Below are 22,690 nucleotides of genomic sequence, written 5' to 3'. Positions count from 1 at the left end.
CCTGGGGACATGGTGAAGATGAGACCCTGCGCAGACACAGATCTAACACAGAAGTAAGGTGGTTCCTGGGAAGACAAAAGGAAGAATGGTGTGTACACAAGAGGCAGGAGGCTTCCTTTTACCTACCACACCCCAGCAGCTGAAGCAGGACATAACCGAGTCAGACAATGCTCCACAGGCTTCAGACAGACGGAATCTCACAAAACACGAGGTAGGTCTCTGAATTAGTGGTAAGTGTAGTTTAGCTAGAAGCCTATCCTGGTACCTAGGAAGATGACATGCTACAGATCCTGACACAATACAACAGGGAGCACAGGAGGGGCTGATAAGCTCTAAGAAGGAAGGAAAAACAAACGGCAAAGGCAAGATACTCTCTCAGGAGTCCTAAAGCCTGGGCAGAGTTACCAGGCTGGCAGAGGGAACTGTTAAACAGGCAAATAAAATAGCACGGACTCTGAGCACACACTCGGGGAATCGCAACAGCACACAGTGAGGAGACCATCTACACTACTACGCCCTTCCAGACCAGGCTGGGTAGATGACTAGTTCTCATTTTTGTATTGCATGTTAGACGCTCAAAGGTAAGTAGGACGCTCTTTGTGAACGCTCTATTAGGCTAAGTTTTCTGAATCAATGATCTCTCTACCCTTGAGAATTCAGAGTCTGGTCTTTCAGAATATTCTGTTTTATCAAAAGCTACTTCATGTCCCCAACCATGTTTCTTACCATTTAGTTACTTAGAACAGTAATAAAAAAAAATCCACTCTGAGAATATGCATATCCTCTTTTGTTTAAGAGATTAGACAGTAAACAACCTGTATTATGAAATATCTAATAAAAATGAATAACTTAACACATCCCAATGTGATACTCTCTCTCTGTCACACACACACACACACACACACACACACACATATACACCGTCTTTGTCTACTCTCTGGAGATCCTACAAAATCATACCAAGTGTGAGCTCTGCACACTACACAGTCATCTGCTCCTTCCCACATGTGTAAGGTACAGCATTCATTTCTTCTAAATGGTTTAACATTTGTTATGTGGGAACAAGTAAAAAAATTAAAATAATTACTAAATATAAAAGTATACCAAAAATGGTAAACTTGTAGAAAATGTGCAGCAAGAGACTTCAGAAACATGAAAGCTCTGTGAAGCAAAACTGTGCCTTAGGCAATTCAGTTGATTTCAGAATATTAATACTTTACAGATCCCACAGAAATTTTAAATAAGTCAACATTACCAATAAACTAAATTCTCCCAGCGTGACACCAAATGAAAGCGGCCTTTCTGGATCAGTGACCTACCAAAGAAGAAAGGGAACATTAAAATATGAGGTGGTGGAAGCTTTCAAACAGAACACATGTACATACGAACAATACCAAATGGATGCAGAGGTAGTTCTTGTTTTCCTGTAACTAAAAATTGTGATTTTAAAAGAAGAGATTATTAATTTGAGACTAAGTGACAGGAACACAGAAGGAGCTGGAGGAGGTGGGAGGGAGGGGTGGGAATTATGTAAATATAGTATTTGTGTATGTAATTCTCAAAAAAAAATTAAATTTATAATAAAATGTAAATTTAATAATAAAAATAATAAGTAGTCAGCAGGTAGACATATGTCTAGGAAGAAGTCACACAGCCCAAGGGACTTTTGAAGGAGGAGAGGGGACTCTGACCTGGCCATGTGTCCATAGGAGCATATGACAGCTCCGATGCCACTCACTAACTCGGGATCTTCCAGAACTCTGTTTTCCTGTAACTAAGAAGCTCCGTAACTATGACCAACAGACTCTTGTGTGTATCACAATGTTCTTCTCAGACAGGTAGAAGGAGGCATCACAGATGACGACTTCATCACTAAATGACTGCTCCAACACCTCAGATTTTCCTCTTTGGAAACACGAAACTATCTTTATAACCTTTCACTTCCCTTGACGCTTCAAAGGTGCCTGGGAAGGGGAAACCCTAGCTTTTGTGTGTTGCTGGGGTTGTTTTGCTTTTCTTGAGACAGGATCTCGCTTTGTAGTTCAGCCTGGTCCTGAACTTTCAATGTTCCTATCGCAGCCAGGCTTCAGAATCTCGGTATGTAATTTCCCAAGTCTATTTACCCAAATCTCCCAATGATAAGCTGCTTTTCTCTCTCAACTTTGCTATGTGATACAGTGTTTATCCTGTGCCACAACATGCATGATGTCGCTGCCTGAGACTGCCGGAAGAGGTTCAAAAGCCATAGACAACTGTTTGCTTGTGATGGAGAACTCCTAGAAAAGGAATTGTAAATGTTGTTCTAAGCCATCCAAATGGAACTCCACAGCCTTGTCACCCAGACCCTTCTCAAACAGGAAATACGTGTGCATGCTCTGGGGTAGCTGGAAGAGCACAAACAGCTTCATAGATTTTATTTGCAATTAATACACATAAATATTTAATTTACATAAATATATAAGCCGGGTGGGGGTGGCGCACGCCTTTAATCCCAGCACTCAGGAGGCAGAGGCAGGCAGATCTCTGTGAGTTCAAGGCTAGCCTGGTCTACAAAGCGAGTTCCAGGAAAGGTGCAAAGCTATACAGAGAAACCCTGTCTCAAAAAAACCAAAAAAATAAAAAATAAAATAAAATAAATATATAATGGAGTCGTGTGTGGTAGTACATACCTGTAATCCCCAAACTCAAGCAAGCAGCCGTGCTCAGCTACATATAAAGTTTAATGACAGCTTGGGCTGCATAAGATCTTGTCTCAAAAAAAAAAAAGAAAAAGGTGTACATATGTGTGTGTCTGCATGTGTGTTTGCACCTCTGTGTGAGGGGGGTGGAGAAAAGGAGGGACAGGGAGAGGGAAATGATTTATTCATCTTTTGATAGCTACTTCAAAATAACTGATTTCAGAAGAAATTCTGATATGAGCCAACTCTACAGTGCTGAAAGACTGCCTGTAATTCCCCAATGTATATTTCTTACATCCCATAGTTCTCATATGCTCTTAGACAAAATAATTAAAGCAACTTACCCTGAAAGACATGTGATATAAGAACTGTTTACACATTTCAACTTTCTTCCTTTTAGGTTATTTTACTATATTTTGTCACAGGTGAAATGCTGCCACAGATACCAGTCTAGATATGACTGAGTGGACTCCTATGGATCTCTGTGCATTCCTTATTAAACAGAAAGAAGTCACATGACTTCCTAACTGTATTTTCAATGGTGAGAAGCTTAGACAGATTCAACCTGAGGTTCTCATTCAGTACTATGTCACTAGAATGCACAGAGTACAATGTGATGTTGCCATAGCTGCATTTGCTATGGAGGGCTGGAACCCGGGTAATTCACCTCACACGTCGACAATTTCTTATTTCTCATAACCAGCAGTCACTATGCATTTGACTTTCTAGTTACCAGATATATATTACTATCTGCAGTATTTTTCTCTGTGTAACTCTCTTATTTAGCTTTCTTACAATCATCAGCTCCAGCCATGTTGCTGTGAATGACAAAACGACCTGTTTTCAGGCCAAAAAGTACTTCACTGTGGAAAAGTACAGTATTTTTGTTATCTGTTCATCTGCCTACTGCATTTCAGCTGCTCCTATATCTAGGCTACTGTGAACAACACTGTGGATGTCTCTTCAAGATGTTTCATTCAGTTTATTCAGCTATATATCCAGAAATCAGTTCTGGATCTTATTGTACTCTTAATTTTAGGTTTTGGGGAAAAGCACTCCAGCTTTTAAAATTAGTTATATCATTTGCATGTGTACCCCCATTTCTCCACATAGCTTTAACAATAACTCTTTCACTTCCATAATACATGGAGTACAATTTTTTCCTAGTTTACTATAACCAAGAACATTTAAGTTGTTATCAAAGTTCACTTTAATTCCTCCAGAAAGCTAAAAGATAAAGTAAGTAGTAGAGTGTTTTGTTTGTTTTGTTTCAATATTGAATAGTGTTACACAGAGACCCCGGAAAGAGAATCAAAACCCTGTGTATCATATGCTTCCAATCTAGTCAAAACTTAATGCAAATTAACAAGAGAATCCGGGGTGACTGTGTCAAGACTGCCTTCAGAGCCACTGTGGGTGCTCATGACCAGTTCAAGCCCACTCCAAGGACAGGTAAGAGGCTGTAACTGCACGACCAGAGGCCCTATCTGCTGGCTGCCATTACCAAGAGTCACTCCATCACCTTTCAGAACAAATTGTTTTGACCATATAAAAATGAAATTAATTTCCTAAAGTTACATCATAACATGTACAACAAAAGCCAAATAAACCACAGAGGACAGTCACGTGGTTTTACATGCAGCGGTTTTACACTGTATTTATGTATGTAGAGCCTGGCTAACTCAGCCTAGAGGAAAAGGTGAAACACTGGCATGTTTACAGGAGTGGCTATCTTAAATTATTTAAATTGGGTTCAAATAATCTGCACATGGAATACTGTAAGATACAGAATATCATAAAACACATTTAATGACCAACTTAAAATACTGAAACCACTTACGTCATCTTCATATTTAATGTGAATGTCTGTGATTTTCACTTGAACGTTTTTTATTACTTGAGTTGCCAATTTTTCCAAAAATGTATCCTTTTTTGCTTCTTTGGGCTTATCTATAAAAACAGAAAAAGAGGAGCTCAAGACTTGCAATTCTCACACACCCCCTGACCGACAGCCGAGGGGCACTAACGGCACTACGCAACAGAAATTACAATGTACTCTAGGGTCCTCTCTTAGGTTTACATTAGAGCCTGATATACAGCTCCAACTTCAAAATCAGTTTTATATTTAAACTGCACTCTAACGATCATTTTACCTTCCAAGACAGAAATCAAGGTGTTTAAACAGCACAGGCAGAGAACTGTGTGTACCTACCTTTGGAGCGATCAAGACCTTTAAAACGTTTCTTAAAATGTTTTTTGTGCTTTTTACGCTTACGTCCTTCTCAGTGGAAGCATTTTAGTGAGAAAAGGATAAAAGTCAAGTTAGCAGACAAGAGGACAGGAAAGAAAACACGAGAATTCTTTCTGACATCAGAGCTCAGCGTCACTTACCTCCGACTACACTGACTGACCTACTACTTCAACATAAACACAAACTCACACACTTCCTTTACTAGACTAACATTCTGCACTAAAGAACAACCTTTAATCTAGAGAATAGCTTGGCAGGAACAATGATACAAAATATGGATAAGATATAGCCATTCCCAATAGTGTTTTAATACTCATGACTACACATTTACAGTGTCAATTACAATTCAATGTTACCAAAATATTGGAAATGTAATGGTGATGATATAAAAACCTTCAGGGAAAGGTTTTGAGCAATGTGTGGCAGGGACACAGGGATACAAATGGGATGATAGGGTTGAGTGCTGATGGCCTCTCTAGATGATACCCTTCACAAACGGGAACTGCTTAGGCGTGCCTTATAGCTCATAAAAGTATGAGGGCATGGGGCATAATTGTATACTAAACAGTCCATCCAACTAGCAGTCACTCCTTTAAATTGCATCCTTTTTTATTTGACATTTTCACATTAACCAACACCTTTCCTACCCAGCCTGTGAATGTTCTACTCAACAGGCAGCCAGGCATCAGCTGTGACCTGAACTCCCCAAGGATGTTCTCCTGACTCTGCCCCCATCCTCACCTTCTGCTACAGAACCTTCTGCATGCTACTGCATCTAAAATACTAGTTGAGCCCATCAATGCCCTGTTCAAAAATCATTCAAAGGCTCTCTGCAGCCTGCCAGATAAAATCAAATGTCTGCATGACACAGGCCTTATCTCTGTGACTCCTGCCAGTCATGAACTACAAAACACACATAATGCCAATGCCTACTCCCTCCCTACACATCGTTCTGTAAATGGCTGCCATCCTTTGCTGAACAACCTTCTAGGCATCGCTGGCTGTCTCGTGTCCAACATCCTGCTGTATGACTCGTTGCCTGTCTGAAGCTTCTCACAGCTCCTCTAGCAGCCCCAGGGCCTGTAGCTTACACAAAATTCTAATGAACAGGGAGGGCATTGTATCTAAAGTGTTTGCCTGATTCTCTTGCCAGTGAGCAAGACGGTTCCTATCCAGCAGGAGGCTTCCAAGGACAGAGATTCATATCTAAGCAAAAAGTACACAATATTTGTCTGCTCAAATGAATTAAAACATCTACACATAAACATTATAACAAAATACATAAATAAGACGGAAATATATTTGTATATAGTTATAAACTTCTATTTTGTTTTGTTGATATTTGCAAACTGTTCTACCATAAAATTAAGGCGTGAACTTGAATTGCAGAAATAAACTCTGAGTTTCCAGAAGAAAGCACTTACATACATAACAGAAGCTGGATAGCACAGACACCAGCATTTCCTAACACAGTCACAGTTCCTGATTCCAGTCCATAACTCAAACATACAGAAAGACTGAGTTCTCAAGAAACACTACTTGGAAAAAAGCAAAAAAGTGAGCACTGTCCAGAAGCCATTCCAGCTGTTAACTCTAGCTTCCCAGGTGGTCTAGACCCTGTCCAATCTTTAACGTCAACGTGAGGGACATCACGTCAGTCCTCCTCAAACCACTTTAAATCTACAAGAGTGCTACATAGTGACGAAAGTTCCTAATTAATCTAGTGAAGAATAAATGTATGACTCTCAAATACTCTAAAACAGTTCTCAAAACTTTGGTCTCAGGACCCATTAATTCACATTTAAAGCATAAGCAATTTGAAGAGATTTTAAGTAATATAGGCTATAATTATTCATATTTACCATGCTGGAAATAAAAACAGAAACTATTTTCTTAATTCTTTCAAAATAATATTAAAGCATCATTTGAATACTTATAATTATGTCCTATATATACATATGTTATATGTGTATACATATATACTGTATACAAACACAATTTAAAGTCACAGTGAGAAGCATGTGATTTTTCATTTTTACAAATCCCCTTAATATCTGGCTTAGTAGAAGATGGCTGGACTCACATATCTGCTTCTGCCTTCAATCTACTGAAATATGCTGTTCTGATTGAAGTACACAATAAAAATTGTTTTCACGGTCTCTTTGTGTAATAATGGGGAATGCACTCAAGTTCAGTAAATAGAGTTTCTTAATTATAGTTTTGTAGTCAGCCAGATCACAATCAGTTGGCCTCCTCACACATTACGTGGGCCTTTCACACACCCATGACTCATCCCTCACTGGCTATATGGAAATCCCGCTGCAATGAGCTGGGCAAGCCTTCCTCAGGTCCAGTCTTGTCACTGTTTTACACAGAGGCACACTTGCTGGAATCATCATCAGTCTCATGGGAAAGTCTGGCCATCCTGGGGGGCTGTTAGCTCAAGGTGGCAAACAAGGGCTTCTTAACATTCTAATGTTTCCTTCAAAGTACAAAGTGTTACCACTCAAATACGCTGGTTCACTTTTACTTTGTTTTGTGAAGTAGCTACACACTCAAACTTGAATGATGACAATCGGTCAATCTTTCAAGTAAAAAACGGCTTCTGTCCCTAAGAAGCAACTTCAGCTAACAACTCCCACATCTGCACAAATAATCATCCTTGAGAAAGAGCCTGCCTCATCATTCAGAAAGGCTTCTTCACACATACTTTCTCTCGTGTCCCACAAAATTTTAGAGAACTGCTCAAGAATTAATGTCTGTTAAAACTGAAATCTATTTTATCAAGGAAATACGTTAATAAGTACTGGCACACTTCATTTTCTTTTGTCTTGTAATGAGTACACTGCAGCAAAGAATACAATGACTAGTGGTCCAGTGAGGTGTCCCGCCGGGGATCAGGCCACGACAGGCACTGAGTTTACAAGCCACTGCTTGTACACCTGCACACAAATGTCAACTCAGTGGTAAATTAAATGCTTTGATAGCATTATGAAAAGAGCTGGCTCTGCCTTTCCGAGAACGGCCGCTCTAAAGTTTAAAAAAAAAAAAAGTGGTGTGAAATAAGAGAAGACTATGCACTTGGACACTGAAGGGGAAACTGTCAGGAAGCACACATGAGCTCCTGGCTAAGGGAATGAGGGCAGCATCAAAGGAACTCTTCTCACTGCACCACGAGCCTCACTTTATCCAGGATGACTTTAAAATCTAAAAGAAGAAGGGTAACGAATCAGTTAAAGTCCTTCATCGTGACTTCTGCTGACTCTTAACAAGGCCCAGTGATTGTGTAACGTATTAGAATGGGTCACCAACATCCATTTATAGACCAGAAAACCCTGGCCCCAGGGACAACAGAGAGCCAGTTCATTATGGCCTATAAAACTGCACAATGAGCCCTGAGATTTCCTATACTATCCTCTGTATTGAACTAAGTAACAACCAGCAGTCAGCCGTGGTCACTACCATGGCAGATCTGTAAAAAGAACAACTGTCCTCGAGATAACTTCACTTCACACTATGACTCTGCCATGCAAGCTCTCCCCACTGTCAAAATGAGCACAAATATGAAAGAAGCTTCTATCTGCATGAGAATTCTAACATAGTACTCATTGTTTAAAATTTGAGATGTGCCGGGCGGTGGTGGCGCACGCCTTTAATCCCAGCACTCGGGAGGCAGAGGCAGGCGGATCTTTGTGAGTTCGAGGCCAGCCTGGTCTACAGAGCGAGATCCAGGAAAGGCGCAAAGCTACACAGAGAAACCCTGTCTCGAAAAAACAAAAAAAAAAAAAATAAAAATAAGAATAAAATTTGAGATGCAGATCCATTTACCAGCAAATCTAAAGTATGATTAAATTAACATTAAAAAATCCTGAAGAGTTATAAAAACATAACATTTTACTTAAAATAGTAAAAACTGTTGCTATATATCTGGTACAAATCCTAGTGTACAAAAGGTTCCCTTCTAAATCCTACAGCAAACAGCCTTCAATTTGCCTTTGTGAAGCTTCAGGTTTCAAAACACTGCACGGGGCAGCAGACTAGAGAAGATTCCACAATCAGGGAGGGCATGAGAAGATGCAGAAGTCCCACCTTGAGGCTCTGAATGAAGTATTACAAAAAAAAAAAAAATCATCTTACTGCTTCTTGCAAATTTGAAAATCTCTGCTGTAAGCATGAGAAAGTAGTCAGGTGGGCAGGACTACTACCACACTAGAAACTAAGGCCAAAGGGCAGTAGGAATTTCATCATCATCTGACACTATGGGAGCTGGCTCCACAGGGGCAGTGAACTCTGCGTGCTCATCCACAAACACCAAGCCCCCAGCATAGAGTTTGCCCCAGAAGACGCTCAAAAGACTCAGTGAATGAGTGAATGGCTGCAGAGGGGAGGGAAGAGGAAGGGAGGGCGAGGGCATGAACATGAATTACATTTCCATATTTCTCAAAGGGTGGCATACCATCGAATGGACTCCACTAAACACTCAGACATGGATGAGAACATCACATTCAGGAAGTGAAGTATAATTAACCATGCATACCCACCAGGCTTGACGTCCTTGTAAAGCAAGTTCTCCAAGCCATACATGAACTCCCCTGAGTGTGCACCTGCATCCCACGGCAGCAGAAACCGAAAGGCAAAGCATTGTAAGACACCTTTAGTTTTGCTTGGAAAATGCCCCTAAACTTAACTGCAAAGACTCAGAAACCACGTGACGGGGCGAGTGAAGAGTCGGCAACAGTAAAACCACCCACTCCTAAGGAGACATTCCCAGTGACACCGGGTCCGTCCTTTCCACATACAAACCGTATTTTCCTATTACACCAAAAATTCTCCAATGTGAGAGTCAGAGCCATCAAACTGTTCAGGGCGGGTAAACAGCAGTGATGGTTCAGGTCTTCCTGTGATTTTCATTTTCAAACACAACACGGATCTGCTGTCTGGATTCTCTCCCCGCCTGTCATTTTGCCCATGTTCATTAAGTTCCTATGACACTTGCCATTCATTTTCAAGTCAGATGAGAAAGTCTCATCTTACTTTAGTGTGACACGTTCCTTGCAGATAGGCTACCTGCACCCTTTGCCCACTGAGTCACAGCACCCTCCCCCATTTCCCTCCCAAATGAAGCCTAGTCACAGAGAGTAACTGGCCAGCAGTCATGACCTATCCAGATTTTGAGAAGATGCAGAGGGCATCGTGCCGTGGCTTTTGGGGCTCATGTCAACAGGAGAAGACAGGGAGTTCGCGTGGAAAGAAACAGCAAGATGCAAACTCCTTGACAAGCATAACAAGAAGTCTGGGGTAATGTCACACATTAGCAAATCAGAAAATGACAGCATTGATGCTCCTAAAACATAAGCTGATCTCGAAGAAAAGGGTGTGAAGGACAGCAAAGTGTGCACAGGGGACTGCCACCTGTCACCCTAAGTGTCATGGGGAACCACTGAATTTTTAAGTGTACGTGTACATTACCTTGTGAAATTAACATTTTCAACAGGGAAGTTAACATATGGGAAGCTGTGTGTAACTGCCTTCCCAAGTACAGAAAGTCACTCCAGAGAAATGAAAGGAGAAAAAGGTTATTTTTACAGCTAAGTAAATTCACTGAAAGTGAAATGAAAAACTTCAGTTTCTGTTCCAAACAATGGTAGCGGTATTTTAAGAAGTTACATGTTTTCAGGTATGTCAACATGAGGGTTTTATCTTTGCTCCTATTATCTGCCCAGGAAGGCCGGAGCACCCCCTCTCTTATCTCCCCAAGTCGCTACACAGGCAAAGGTGCCATTGCGCTTTAAAACCAAGAAAGACTAGGAAGGTAAGTCTGAAGAAATGTGATAATTAGGTAATAACTATTAATTAGTATGGTAAGAGGTAAAGTACTTAAAGGACATATTTATCATTCACATGAAAAGCATCATCAGAAGATGATGCATAGCCATGGAAACTAGGAAAGAATATTTACAATTGCAGTCAAAATGATTAAATGAATTTCTTCAGTTACAGGAAAATAATCTCTCAGCATATTGAGAACAATTACTAAATTCAACTATTTTACATTCAGAACCAGTACGTGAAAACCTGAATTTCACGTTCTGAATTTTATTTTTTTAGTATTATGTTTTTATTACGTATTTATGTGTGAACAAGGCAACAAGCAGAAGTCAGGGAACAACTTGCAGGAGTCAGTTCTCTCTTTCCACCATGTGGGTCTGGGGAATCGAACTCAGGTCGTCAGGCTTGGGGGCAAGCGCCTTTACCCCTGAGCCGTCTCCCCAGGCCCCATTTCCTGAATTTTAAATACATTCCAACAAATCCTAAAATTTATCACCCAAGAAGCTGCCATGTTTGCATTACATACTGTACAGACCTAACAGACCTACTCACGCAAGACCAGCTCCACATCTCTTCACCCTCTACAGAGAAATCATGAGTCTCCACCAGACCCAAACATGTCAGCTCAGGGCTAAGCACTAACTACCTAGCAGTCAAAAATCTCATAAGCACAAAGGACAAAATGCATAGGACGTTATCAGTATCCCAATTAAACTATCAATTACTAAAACAGATCAGTTCATACCTTCTTACAGAGCACTGGAAATAATAAAGTACTTTTTAAGCAATTACAGGTAGTCCTGCCAAAAAGGGAGTTGGAGATTTCACAAAAGGTAACATATGAATTACATATGTTACTATAAATGTATAATTATGTATCAGTATACCTAAATATGCCATTATGCCTAGATGGATATATGTGTGTGCATGTATGTGCACGTGTGTGTGCATATGTGTGCACAGTGTGTGTGTGTGCATGTGAATTAAGAAAATATACTTACTCTGGAAAATCTATAGAAAGAAATGAAATTCTAAGGCTCTCTGAGTATCACACCTCATTTTTATTGAACTATTTCTACATACACTAATGAAACAAAACTGATTTTTAAAAATCCTACTGGACTTCCCTCAGAAAACCTCAGCATGCTTTATTCTGTACAAAGAAGCAACACAGATAAACTCTTCCTAAAGATGCAAACTATTTAAGTTTCAATGGAAAGGTAACATTCTAAAGTGGAAAAGAGAACCATTTTCTTCCGTTATAGTAGCCTCTGTATTATGACTGGCATTAGTAACTTCTAGTAAAGACTCAACATTTCTGCATAAGAAAAACATTCCTCAGACGGAAAGGGATTAGGGTCAGTGACAAGGAAGCTCCAGGAGCAGATACTGTTGCTGCAACTGTTTAAGGCGGGTCTCCTATGTTGCCCAGACCAGCCCACACTACTGGGCCACAGGGTCTCCCACATCAACCTCCAGAGTAGCCAGAGCTAAACAACCACACTCAGCTCAAGAAGTCATTTCAAAACAGAGTTCTCACTGATTCATGTTACCAGCGCGACAGAAAGAGCCCTCACTGTGTGTAACTGCAATTCAGGTCATTTTTTAAGTTAATATTTGCCTTGTCTTATCCTGTTTTCTTTGTAGAAACAAAGAAATTTTGTACATAGAGTGAAATAATAAAATTCAAAAATATTTGCTTTACATTATCAGAGACTATCAGTCGTCATTGCTGAACCCCACACACACCAAATGACTGGAAAATGCGGTGAAATGCTAGTAAGTTACACCTCAGTCAGAAACAGATATGGTTTGATTTTAAAGAGATTAACAAGCTGGAATCTGGAAGAGTTCTTCAATCATCACACTACAGACTAATGATGCTTTTCCTTTCATTCTGATCTGGCTTTAGAAACCAAAGTCAAAATCAAAATGTAACATAGTTATCAAATTTATCTTAGATAAAAACAAATTTTTGAGGGTGTTAAAATGGTGAGACCTGAAGAAAAGACTTGTGGAAATCTTTTATCTCCTGAAGAGATGGGGAAATAGGATCACAGCAGCAGCGTCTAGCCACGTCTGCACTGTGACAGCTTAACCTTGTCACCTTACAAAATCGCAGCTTAAGATGAATGCACACATAAAATACACCTATCTCAATGTTACTCAAAACACAGCTATCTTCAGAAACTCAGAATAAAACAGTCACTAGACAAAAGCAATCAATCCTCAATGTTGGTCAATGAAATATTTATAAATGGCATTTCAAGACTGGAAAAGAAGGTTCCTTCTTTGGAACTGAGCTTAAGAAAGTCTATGAAAGCCTTTAGTCCCAGCACTTGGCAGGCAGAGACAGGCAGATCTCTGTGAGTTCGAGGCCAGCCTGGTCTACAGAGTGAGTTCCAGGACAGCCAGGGCTATATAGAGAAACTCTGTCTTAAAAAAACAAAAAACACAAGAAAAAAGAAGGTAGGAAATGATATTAAATATGTCTGAAATATAAGTGTCTAGGTATTTAAAATAAACTTGCTGTACCTTTCTCTGCTGCCTTTTGAAGGGCATCTTCAATACGGGAAAGTTCTTTCTGTTTAATGTCCTGCAAGGATTTTTCCTCTTTCTCAGCATCATACTTAATACCTAAAAACACACAGTTAATTCTCACAAAAAGAAGTGAATCAGTACACAAATGAGAAACTTTAACTTCGTTATAATCATATGCTAACATCATTTTTATATGTCAAAAAACACTTCTGCAAAGATTAACCTATAAAAATTTACATTTTTACATAAAAATTACATTAAATGATTATATAAAACCATTTGCACATAAATGATTCCTATTTGTTTAAAGCATCACAAAGGAAAAAAGGACAGAAATTAGAAGGAGGAAGGTAGCTAAAAAACAGAAAAGACGAGAAAGGCTGGGTAGATAACTCAAAGAGAAAAGCAGAAGACAGAAAAATGGGTCTGAACACTCGCTGCCACTGCCTGACTGGTAAAAATTAGTATCTATAAAAATAAGTGAGTGCTGGAGATGTGGTACAGTGGTTCAGAACATTTGTTGCTCTTGCAGAGGACCCAAGTAAAGCTCCCAGCACCACATCAGGCAGCTCACAAGTTCCAGAAGATCTGACATCCTCTTCCAGCCTCCAGGGGCACCTGCACACAAGTGGTGAGCATAAACTCACACAGGCACACACAAATACACATAAATAAATAAATTTTTAAAATAAATAAAAGCTGGGTGTGGTAGTGCATGCCTTTAATCTGAGCACTCCAGAGGCAAAGATAAGAGGATCTCCGAGTTTAAGGCAAGCCTGGTCTACAAAGTGAGTTCCAGGACAGCCAGGGCTACACAGAGAAGTCTTACCTCAAAAAAAACTATAAACAAATAAACAAACAAAAAATGAATAATTACATCTATTATCTGATATTAATGTAGACTGATAAAAGTGTTTTCACAAAGTATCTGGGGGGTAATTAATAATCCTAACACATCATTTTATCTGTAATCTCATATCTGATAATAATATTCTAAGAAAATACAAAAGTTTAAAAAAATCTATAAGAAGGAGATTTTGAATGAAATATAGTAGCACATATATTAAGCTGCCATGATGAGAGGCATTATCTGTATGATGAACTAAGAAAACAATTTTTAAGAGACAAAAAGGGAAATAATCATAGTATTTCATAATAGCAATGAAACAGTTAATATTCACTACCTTTCAAAACTTTTCAGTACCACCTTGACAACCATGATACACAAAAAGCATTGAAGAAATATGTATTTAGTTGGTAACTACTAAACAAGGAAGCTAGTACTGTAGACAGTGAAACAAGCAAGATGAAAAATAAACACTATATCCATATTATGGTTGGGAAACTGAGTAATTTTTCCCAAAGCATTTAGATTTTTCTCATATTGTCCATCTTAGCTGAAAACAGCAATAACAATAATAAGATAATAAGCTTCGGTATCTCAAAATATTAACTATTATTAAAATATTGCAATTCCTAAGGAAGAAACAACCTGGTACACACGTGTGAAAGAACACTTGCTTAAAATTTTAGAAGCAACAAAATATGGGAAAAGTTTCCAGTCTTAACAATACGTAAGTTAACATACTGGTACATGTTAAATTTCTTACTTCAATTCATTCTTCAATAGTACATCTGTCAACAACTGCCTAATAACTCTTAAAAAAGCTTCAGATACCAAATAAGTACTCGAGGGGAGTAAAGTTAAAACAGACTGACTGTACTGTCTTCATCAACAACAGAAAAGCACTTGGTACACAAATGTGCCGGCACACGTGTCTACATATATAACCGTATGCTTCTTCACTGCCCTATGAACACAGGGTCAGTGTCTTACATACGTTCTCGCTCCTCTTTAGTAGAGAACCTCAGAGGGGAACAATTTCACTTGATTGCAATGTCACTGAATGATTACAGTGTAAAACGACATACTTGCTCCAGGGACCACAAGCAGGTATAATCCTTCTAGGGTGGCAACGACTGCTTCTCCATAAAGGTTTTTCCAGGGAATCTTCAAAGTTAATTTATCTAAAGAAACACAATTCCCGTCTTAAATCCTTATTTGACTGCTGAAGAAGATACAAATAAATCTCTCATTTCCCATAAAAGTACAAAACTCTCCAGGCACTTGGTATGTTTGTCACTCCAGAAGAAAAGGGGGAGGGGTTGATATTTAAAATGTGTATTTTATACTTTCTCAACTTTATGACAATACCTCATTTGATAAATCAAACAGAAATCACAGAAATCTGGAAAAGGAAAAGGCAGCTCAGTCTCAGAGAGGCAAAACTAATCATCTGTGTCCAGCGAGGTCATCAGTGAAGATGCTGGAGTCAGAGCTCTGCACTGGACACACCAGAAGACACAATCTTCCAGCCTCACCAGCAACTGAATCAACACAGCTACTGTAAGTACTGCCCGTGGCCATCAACGCAGCCAGTGTAAGTACTGCCCGTGGCCATCAACACGGTCACTGTAAGTACTGCCCGTGGTCATCAACACAGCCACTGTAAGTACTGCCCGTGGCCATCAACACAGCCAGTGTAAGTACTGCCCGTGGCCATCAACACGGTCACTGTAAGTACTGCCTGTGGTCATCAACACAGTCACTGTAAGTACTGCCCGTGGCCATCAACACAGCCACTGTAAGTACTGCCCGTGGCCATCAACACGGTCACTGTAGTGTCTGTGCAAACAGGAACCAAAGCAGCAGAGAAGTCCCTTCTCTCCTTTATGAATGTGGGCAGCAGGTCAAACAGCGATGAGTGGAACAGGCCAGATCTGAAGGCAAGGCATGCTGTTTCACAGCCAGCATTATCTTCTTTTACGTTGCTAATGCTATACAACTCAGATTTGTTAGTTTACAATTATGTACTGACAAATCACTCAGAAGCAGAACGTACCTTCTCTCTTAGAAACAATGGTATTAAGCTGAGCATGGTGGTGCACACCTGTGATCCCAGCAGTTGGGAGACAGAAGCAGGAGGATCAGGAGTTCAAAGCCAGACTCACCACCAGCAAGTTCAAAGTCAGTCTAATGACATTCAGAAATGAGCCCATAAAAACTATCACTCTTACAGAAGAACTATGGCCCTAATATTAGGTGTTGTATGAGGAGAAGGCTATGCATGCAGAAGAGAGAGGAGATCTGATTTCTGAAACAGGTGAAATCATTTGGGGTACCTTTTCATTATCTCTTTATCTTTTTCCAAACTCCTCTTTCCAAGGCCACAGACAGCTAATGTCCTAGCCAGTTGTCATGATTACAATTCTGTCCTAACCTTTCCTACTCCTGAAGTTTTCCATGTTCCAAAAATAAAATATCAAACACCTTCCTTCATCATAATTTTTATTTATCTATTTTATGTGTATGGCTGTGTGGGCAGCATGCATGTATGTATACCACATGCATGCCCGGTGCCTGTGGAGGCCAGAAGAGGGTGTTGGATCCCTGTAACTGGGGTTAGGAGATGTGAGTTGTCATGTGGGTGCTGAGGATTGCAAGGGCAAGAGCAGCCAGTGCTCTTCACTGCAGAACCATCTCTCTGGTCCCCATCATTATCATTTTAAAAAATATAGATATCAGGTGAGTGCTGCTAGCAAGATTTATTAGAAAGGAATCTGATTTGACTCGCTTGTGGATATGAAGTCGTATGACCAGGATCACTGGCAGAGTTTAAAAAAAGGTGCTCACCATTCAAACAAATTGAAAAACAATACAACAAACTGAAAGGAAATAAAATAATGTTCTACAAGGGAGAATATTCTGGTCAATTGGACAGCTATGTAACCAAGTCAGTTTAATGTGGAAATGTAGTGCCAGGGATAGAATATCAAATTATTTCTGCATTAAAATTTTCATTTCTCAAGGGCCAGAGAGATGGCTCAGTGGATAAGTTAAGCACACATACTGCTCTTTCAGAGGACCCATATCAGGTGACTGACAAACACCTTTAACTCCACCTCCAAGGGCACCCTTGGCCTCTGTGGGCACTTGCATTCATGTGCACATACACACACACACACACACAGAGCCACATCCATATAATTTAAAATAATCGAAATATTTTTATTTCATTTCTCTTCAGCTTGCAAAGCTGTTGAGTTTGTTTCATGGCTTCCAGGTCAGAGGAGCCTATAAGTCATGTCAGCACACTTCTGGATCACTTCTAATTCTTATACTTTCAGAGTGAGTAACAACTATATTTACAATGGACAACCTACACATAACTTTATGACCTCCTCACAAGAAATTGCCTTCTTAGTGAGTATAAGATCAAAAACACAGGCAACAGCCCTTTAACAGAAAAGGACTGCCCGTTCCTTACCCTTCTCTCCATTTACCCTGACTTATCAAGTCATCCCCCAAAAAGGTCCTGAAATAATTCAGTTAGTTACATGACAGTCTCATTTATGAGTGTATGTGGTACTGGAGACTGAACCCAGGAACCCCACACATGCCAGGCAACTGCTTCACTAAGCTGTCTCCCAACCACACATTCTACCTTTTCTTTAGAGGCAGAGTCTAAGCTGCCCTTGTTGGCCTTGAATTTGCTATGTAGTTCAAGCTCAAATACATAAAGAACTCAAAAAAAGTAGATATCAAGGAAACAAATAACCAAATTTTAAAATTGGGTACAGATCTAAACAGAGAATTCTCAAAAGAAAAAAATTCAAATAGCTAAGAAACACTTACAGGAATGTTCGACAACCTTAGTCATCAGAGAAATGCAAAACAAAACTACTTTGAGCTTTCATTTTTCACCACCAGAATGGCCAAGATCAATAAAAACAAATGACAGCTCATCCTGGCGAGGATGTGGAGTAAGGGGAACATTCCTCAATTGCTGATGGGAGTGCAAACTTATACAGCCACTATGGAAATCAGTGTGGTGATTTCTCAGGAAGACGGGAATCAATCTACCTCAAGATCCAGCTATACCACTCTTGGGCATCTACCCAAAGGATGATTAATCCTACCACAATGACACTTGCTCAAACATGTTCATTGTTGCTCTATTCATTATAGCCAGAAATTAGAAAAAACCTAGATATCCCTAAACAGAAGAATGGATAGAGAAAAAGTGATACATTTACACAATAGAGTATTACTCAGCCATTTAAAAAAATGAAAACATGAAATTCCCAGGTAATTGGATGGAACTAGAAAAAAAATCATTCTGAGGTATCGGAGACCCAGAAAAACAAATATGGCATGTATTTGCTTATATGAGGATATTAGCTAGTAAGTCATTGATAACCAAGCTAAAATCTGTAGAACCACAGAGGTTAGGTATACAGTAAGGGACTGAGGGGACAGACAGATCTCATTAGGAAAGGGAAATAGAATAGATAATTATGAATGGATGGAAAGGACTGGAATGGGAGGATTAAGTAGGGAGAAAGAGGAGAGAAGGAGATGAGGGAGGGAATATGGGGAGATATAGATTAAAATTAAGGATTATTGGATGGGTATTATGGAAATATAATACAGCAGAAGCTTTCTAAAATTTATATATATGAAGGCTATCTAAATGAAATAGACAGATAATGGGGGAGACAGAGCCTCAACTGGCAATCTCTTGTCACCAGATGAAGCTTCCAGTACCAAGAGTGCCTTCACAGAGGTTCTAGCATCTTTGGAGAAAGATATTCTGAATATATCAAAGGAGAAACATAAATACAAACCCTACAATCTCCGATGCTGTCTTGCCTGAAAGATATGCTAGGGCAATGGTGGCACAAAGCTTGTGGGAGTTAATCAATGTCTTATTTGACTTAAGGCCCATTCCATAAGATGGAAGCCATACCCAACAGTGCTTGGAGGAAAAAGAACCTAAGATTACATAGTCCAGGGACCTAAGAGAAAACCAAATAAAAATTAATAATAAAAATGTAGCAATAAAATGACTCCTAATGACATTCTGCTCTACTCATAGATCAGTGCCTTGCTCACCCAACATCAGAAAAGCTTCCTCCTGTAGTAGATGGGAACAAATACAGAGACTCACAGCCAGACATAGCCTAGATGGAATGTTTCTGTTAACTCCCTCCCCTCAGGGCTCAAAGAACCCTGAGGAAGATGAGGCCAGAAAGAGTGTAAGAGTCAGAGGGGATGGAAGACCCCAAGAAAACAAGACCCTCTAAAATCAACAATGATCAAAGCTCATATGAACTCACAGAGACTGAGGAAACATGTACAGGGTCTGCATGGGTCTGTACAAGGTCTTCTACATATGTATTATGGATTCCAGTTTAGTGTTTTCATGGGATCCCTAAACATGCACATGAGTGGGCATCTGATTCTTGTGCCTTCTCTTGGGCTCTTTTCCTTCTGTTTGTTTTATCCAATTCCAATGTGTTAAGTTTTGTTAGATTAGTTTATATTTATTATATTATTATCCTTTAGAAGCCTGTTTGTTTTCTAATGAGAGACAGAAAGAGACTGGATCCAGATGTGAGAGGAGGTGGGAAGAACTGGGAAGATCAGAGGGAGGGAAAATGGTAATCAGGATGTATTATGTGAGAAAAACATCTATTTTCAATAAAAGGTGGAAATGATGCTAAAGCAGTAAAGAACAAAGTCCTAAAATTTAGCAGAATAGTGATTGAAGAAGGAAAATAATGTAACCTAGCAGTAGGGGAGGAGTGGACAAATGAGTCTTTAAGTCAAATTCTAAAGTAACAGTAACCCACCTAGAGAGACAGATAGATGATATGATGGATAGATGATAGAGAGATAGACAGACAGAGAGACAGATACAAAGAGAGATAGAGAAATAGATGGTAGATGATAGATAGATGATGGATGGATGGATGGATGGATGGATGGATGGGTGGGTGGATGCACAGACAGACAGACAGATGGGATAGATAGACAGATTAGATAGATAGATAGATAGATAGATAGATAGATAGATAGATAGATAAGATAGATACAAAGAGATAGAGAGATAGTAGATGATCAATAGATAGATGATAGACAGATAGGAAGGATAGGTAGGTAGGTAGATAGATAGATAGATAGATAAATAGATAGATAGATAGATAATAGATGCTAGACAAATAAGTGATAGATACAGATAGACATTTCTGTTTCTTTAAGTTAAAGTAAAACTAGGTCACATGGATTATTTGAGAGAGCTCTGTAGATTAAATCTCCTATTGAAAATTTTCTTCAGCAGACACATATGCTGAGTTATGGATGACAGATAAGAGTTTAGCTGCAAGGAAGGAGACTTCGTACTTACCAAATCATATCCTCCATACCACACTGCTGCATAACACATCAAGTGAAAATGGGTGAACAAACATGAGGGAAATGGCTTCATTTACAGTCTAGTCAACAGAGTTTTAAATTGTATGACTTTCACATATATAAAGAAAATGTATAGGAAACCAGGTTATCAGCTTTGAAACCAAAGATGTTTTATGTAGTAAAGCCAAAGCCTGGAGGTCGTGACCATCACAGTTCAAATGTCCTTCCATTTTTAAAGAGTAATTTTCTATCCCTTTGTTTTAAAAAAAAATACTTAAGTATCATATATGATGCACATTAGGTTTAGAACTCTGAAATTAATTATTTCTAAATAACTAAACTCTGAAAATAAACCAAAAAACTTCCCCCACTTTTGGTAAAGCAAAGGTGACTTCTTGGGTAAAACAAGAACTCCAAAGGACTAAGTAATTCAATGAGGAGTGAAGTACTTACCAATTTGGCCAGCCTTGACTTTGAAAGGAACATCCAATTCACTCTTCAGAAGAAAGAAAAAATGACAGGACTTCTTTAAGCAACCCCCAAATCACTTCTGTACATCAACAGTAAACAGTTGAGTAATTCATGGCTATGAATGCTTCATTAAATGGTAGTTTTACATAAAGAAGTCACAGAGAAGCAAAATTATAAATAGAAAGGAGTTCGTAAGGAAAATAATTGTACGAACAGGTTATTTTAATAAATGAAACAGATGGACGTTGTTTATCTGATATGCATGGAATGGGAAAGAACAGAGGCCATATGCTTATGTCACTAAAAACAATCACTGAATAATTCTTTCAGCTAATACATTTAGCAAATGAGTAAACAAAACCCCCTGAAAAGAAGGCTCTAACATACTATTTACCAAACTATAATTCCTCTGAGATATTATACATGCCAACCAACAGCAATAACTTTTGCCATAACTCTCATTCATAAAGAGGACAAATCTTCAGAATTATTCAACTTTAACCAGTCAGTGCAGACTTGCTGTTAGTTATTACTTAACATGTATGAATACTGTGACTATTTGAACACTCAACTACAATACTGTAGGGTTCAATTAACTATGAATCCAAGTTCATGATCAAACAATTCTACAAACACTCTAGGTGCAGAGGAACTGATCACAGCACCTTTGACAAAAGAATTGGAATAAGCGGTGACTCTGTTCTCCAGGGGTCAGGACAGGCATGTTCAACATAAGTCACCTAATAAATGCTGTCCCCTGCTTTTTTTTTTTTTTTTTTTTTTTTTGGTTTTTTGAGACATGTTTTCTCTGTGTAGCTTTGGAGCCTACCCTGGAACTCACTATGTAGCCCAGGCTAGCCTCGGACTCACAGAGATTCGCCTGGCTCTGCCTCCCAAGTGCTGGGATTAAAGGTGTGCGCCACCACTGTCCCAGCTCTGTGCTCATTTTTATTCTCCTGGAATAATTTTAACAATGAATAAAGTTCCCATTCCCAAGCAAAACTTCAGGCTAGGGAAACAGCACAGTGTGAAAGCACCTGCCCAGCACAGAAAGACATAGATTCAATCCACAAAACTATTTTTAAAAAATACATAAATAAAACTGATTTGGTTATATTGTGAAAGGGGGCTAGTTTTAAGTCATAAAGTCTATAAATTATAAAGTAACTTATCTTAATTTTAACCAGAACTCAAATTTGGCTGACAGCTCAATCTGTCTTTTGGAGATGTTAATGAATACTGTGCCCACAGTTGTATTTATACTTATTTGCTTACAAAATCTTCTCATAAATTGAGAAAAAATGAACTTGACTCTAACCTCTAGCAACAGAATTGTTACATTCTAAATTTTTAAATAAAATGTTAAAAATGGAGGCATGCCACCTGCAGTCAGGGGGGACAGTTAACTACTCTGAGTATTTCCAATGTGCCAGGCTCTCTTTCTCATCTCGGCAAGCCACAAGGCCACGGCAGGTTCTGCTACTGAACCAGTGCTCAAGCACATTAGGAAACTGAAACTGAGAAAAAAGAAAATCTAGCACAAGCTTGTAATCTCGGCATTTGAGAAATGGAAGCAGGAGGATTAGGAATTCAAGGTAAGCCTTAACTAGGTAGTGAATTTGTAGCTAACATTATCTACACGAGACCCTATCTCAAAAAAAG

General features: G+C 39.2%; 1 protein-coding gene across 4 annotated transcripts in view; it reads right to left on the bottom strand.

Moving 5' to 3' along the window:
* Vps13c (vacuolar protein sorting 13 homolog C) overlaps positions 1-22,690 on the bottom strand; it is a 158,229-nt gene that overhangs the window by 122,481 nt on the left and 13,058 nt on the right. For 2 of the 4 annotated variants that reach the window (XM_052713287.1, XM_052713308.1), the window contains exons 3-9: positions 21,011-21,053; positions 15,232-15,327; positions 13,294-13,395; positions 9,471-9,533; positions 4,891-4,956; positions 4,519-4,628; positions 1,256-1,315 (exon numbers count right to left, since the gene is read on the bottom strand). In XM_052713287.1, the coding sequence (XP_052569247.1) occupies positions 1,256-1,315; positions 4,519-4,628; positions 4,891-4,956; positions 9,471-9,533; positions 13,294-13,395; positions 15,232-15,327; positions 21,011-21,053 (540 nt within the window). The remainder of the gene's footprint in view (positions 1-1,255; positions 1,316-4,518; positions 4,629-4,890; positions 4,957-9,470; positions 9,534-13,293; positions 13,396-15,231; positions 15,328-21,010; positions 21,054-22,690) is intronic. The other 2 variants (XM_052713296.1, XM_052713302.1) reach the window with 2 other exon arrangements.

The sequence above is a fragment of the Peromyscus californicus genome, unplaced genomic scaffold (genome assembly GCF_007827085.1).
Source record: "Peromyscus californicus insignis strain IS unplaced genomic scaffold, ASM782708v3 Scaffold_11__1_contigs__length_118956290, whole genome shotgun sequence".
Classification (NCBI taxonomy): Eukaryota; Metazoa; Chordata; class Mammalia; order Rodentia; family Cricetidae; genus Peromyscus; species Peromyscus californicus.
This window is presented reverse-complemented; position numbering and strand designations above follow the sequence as displayed.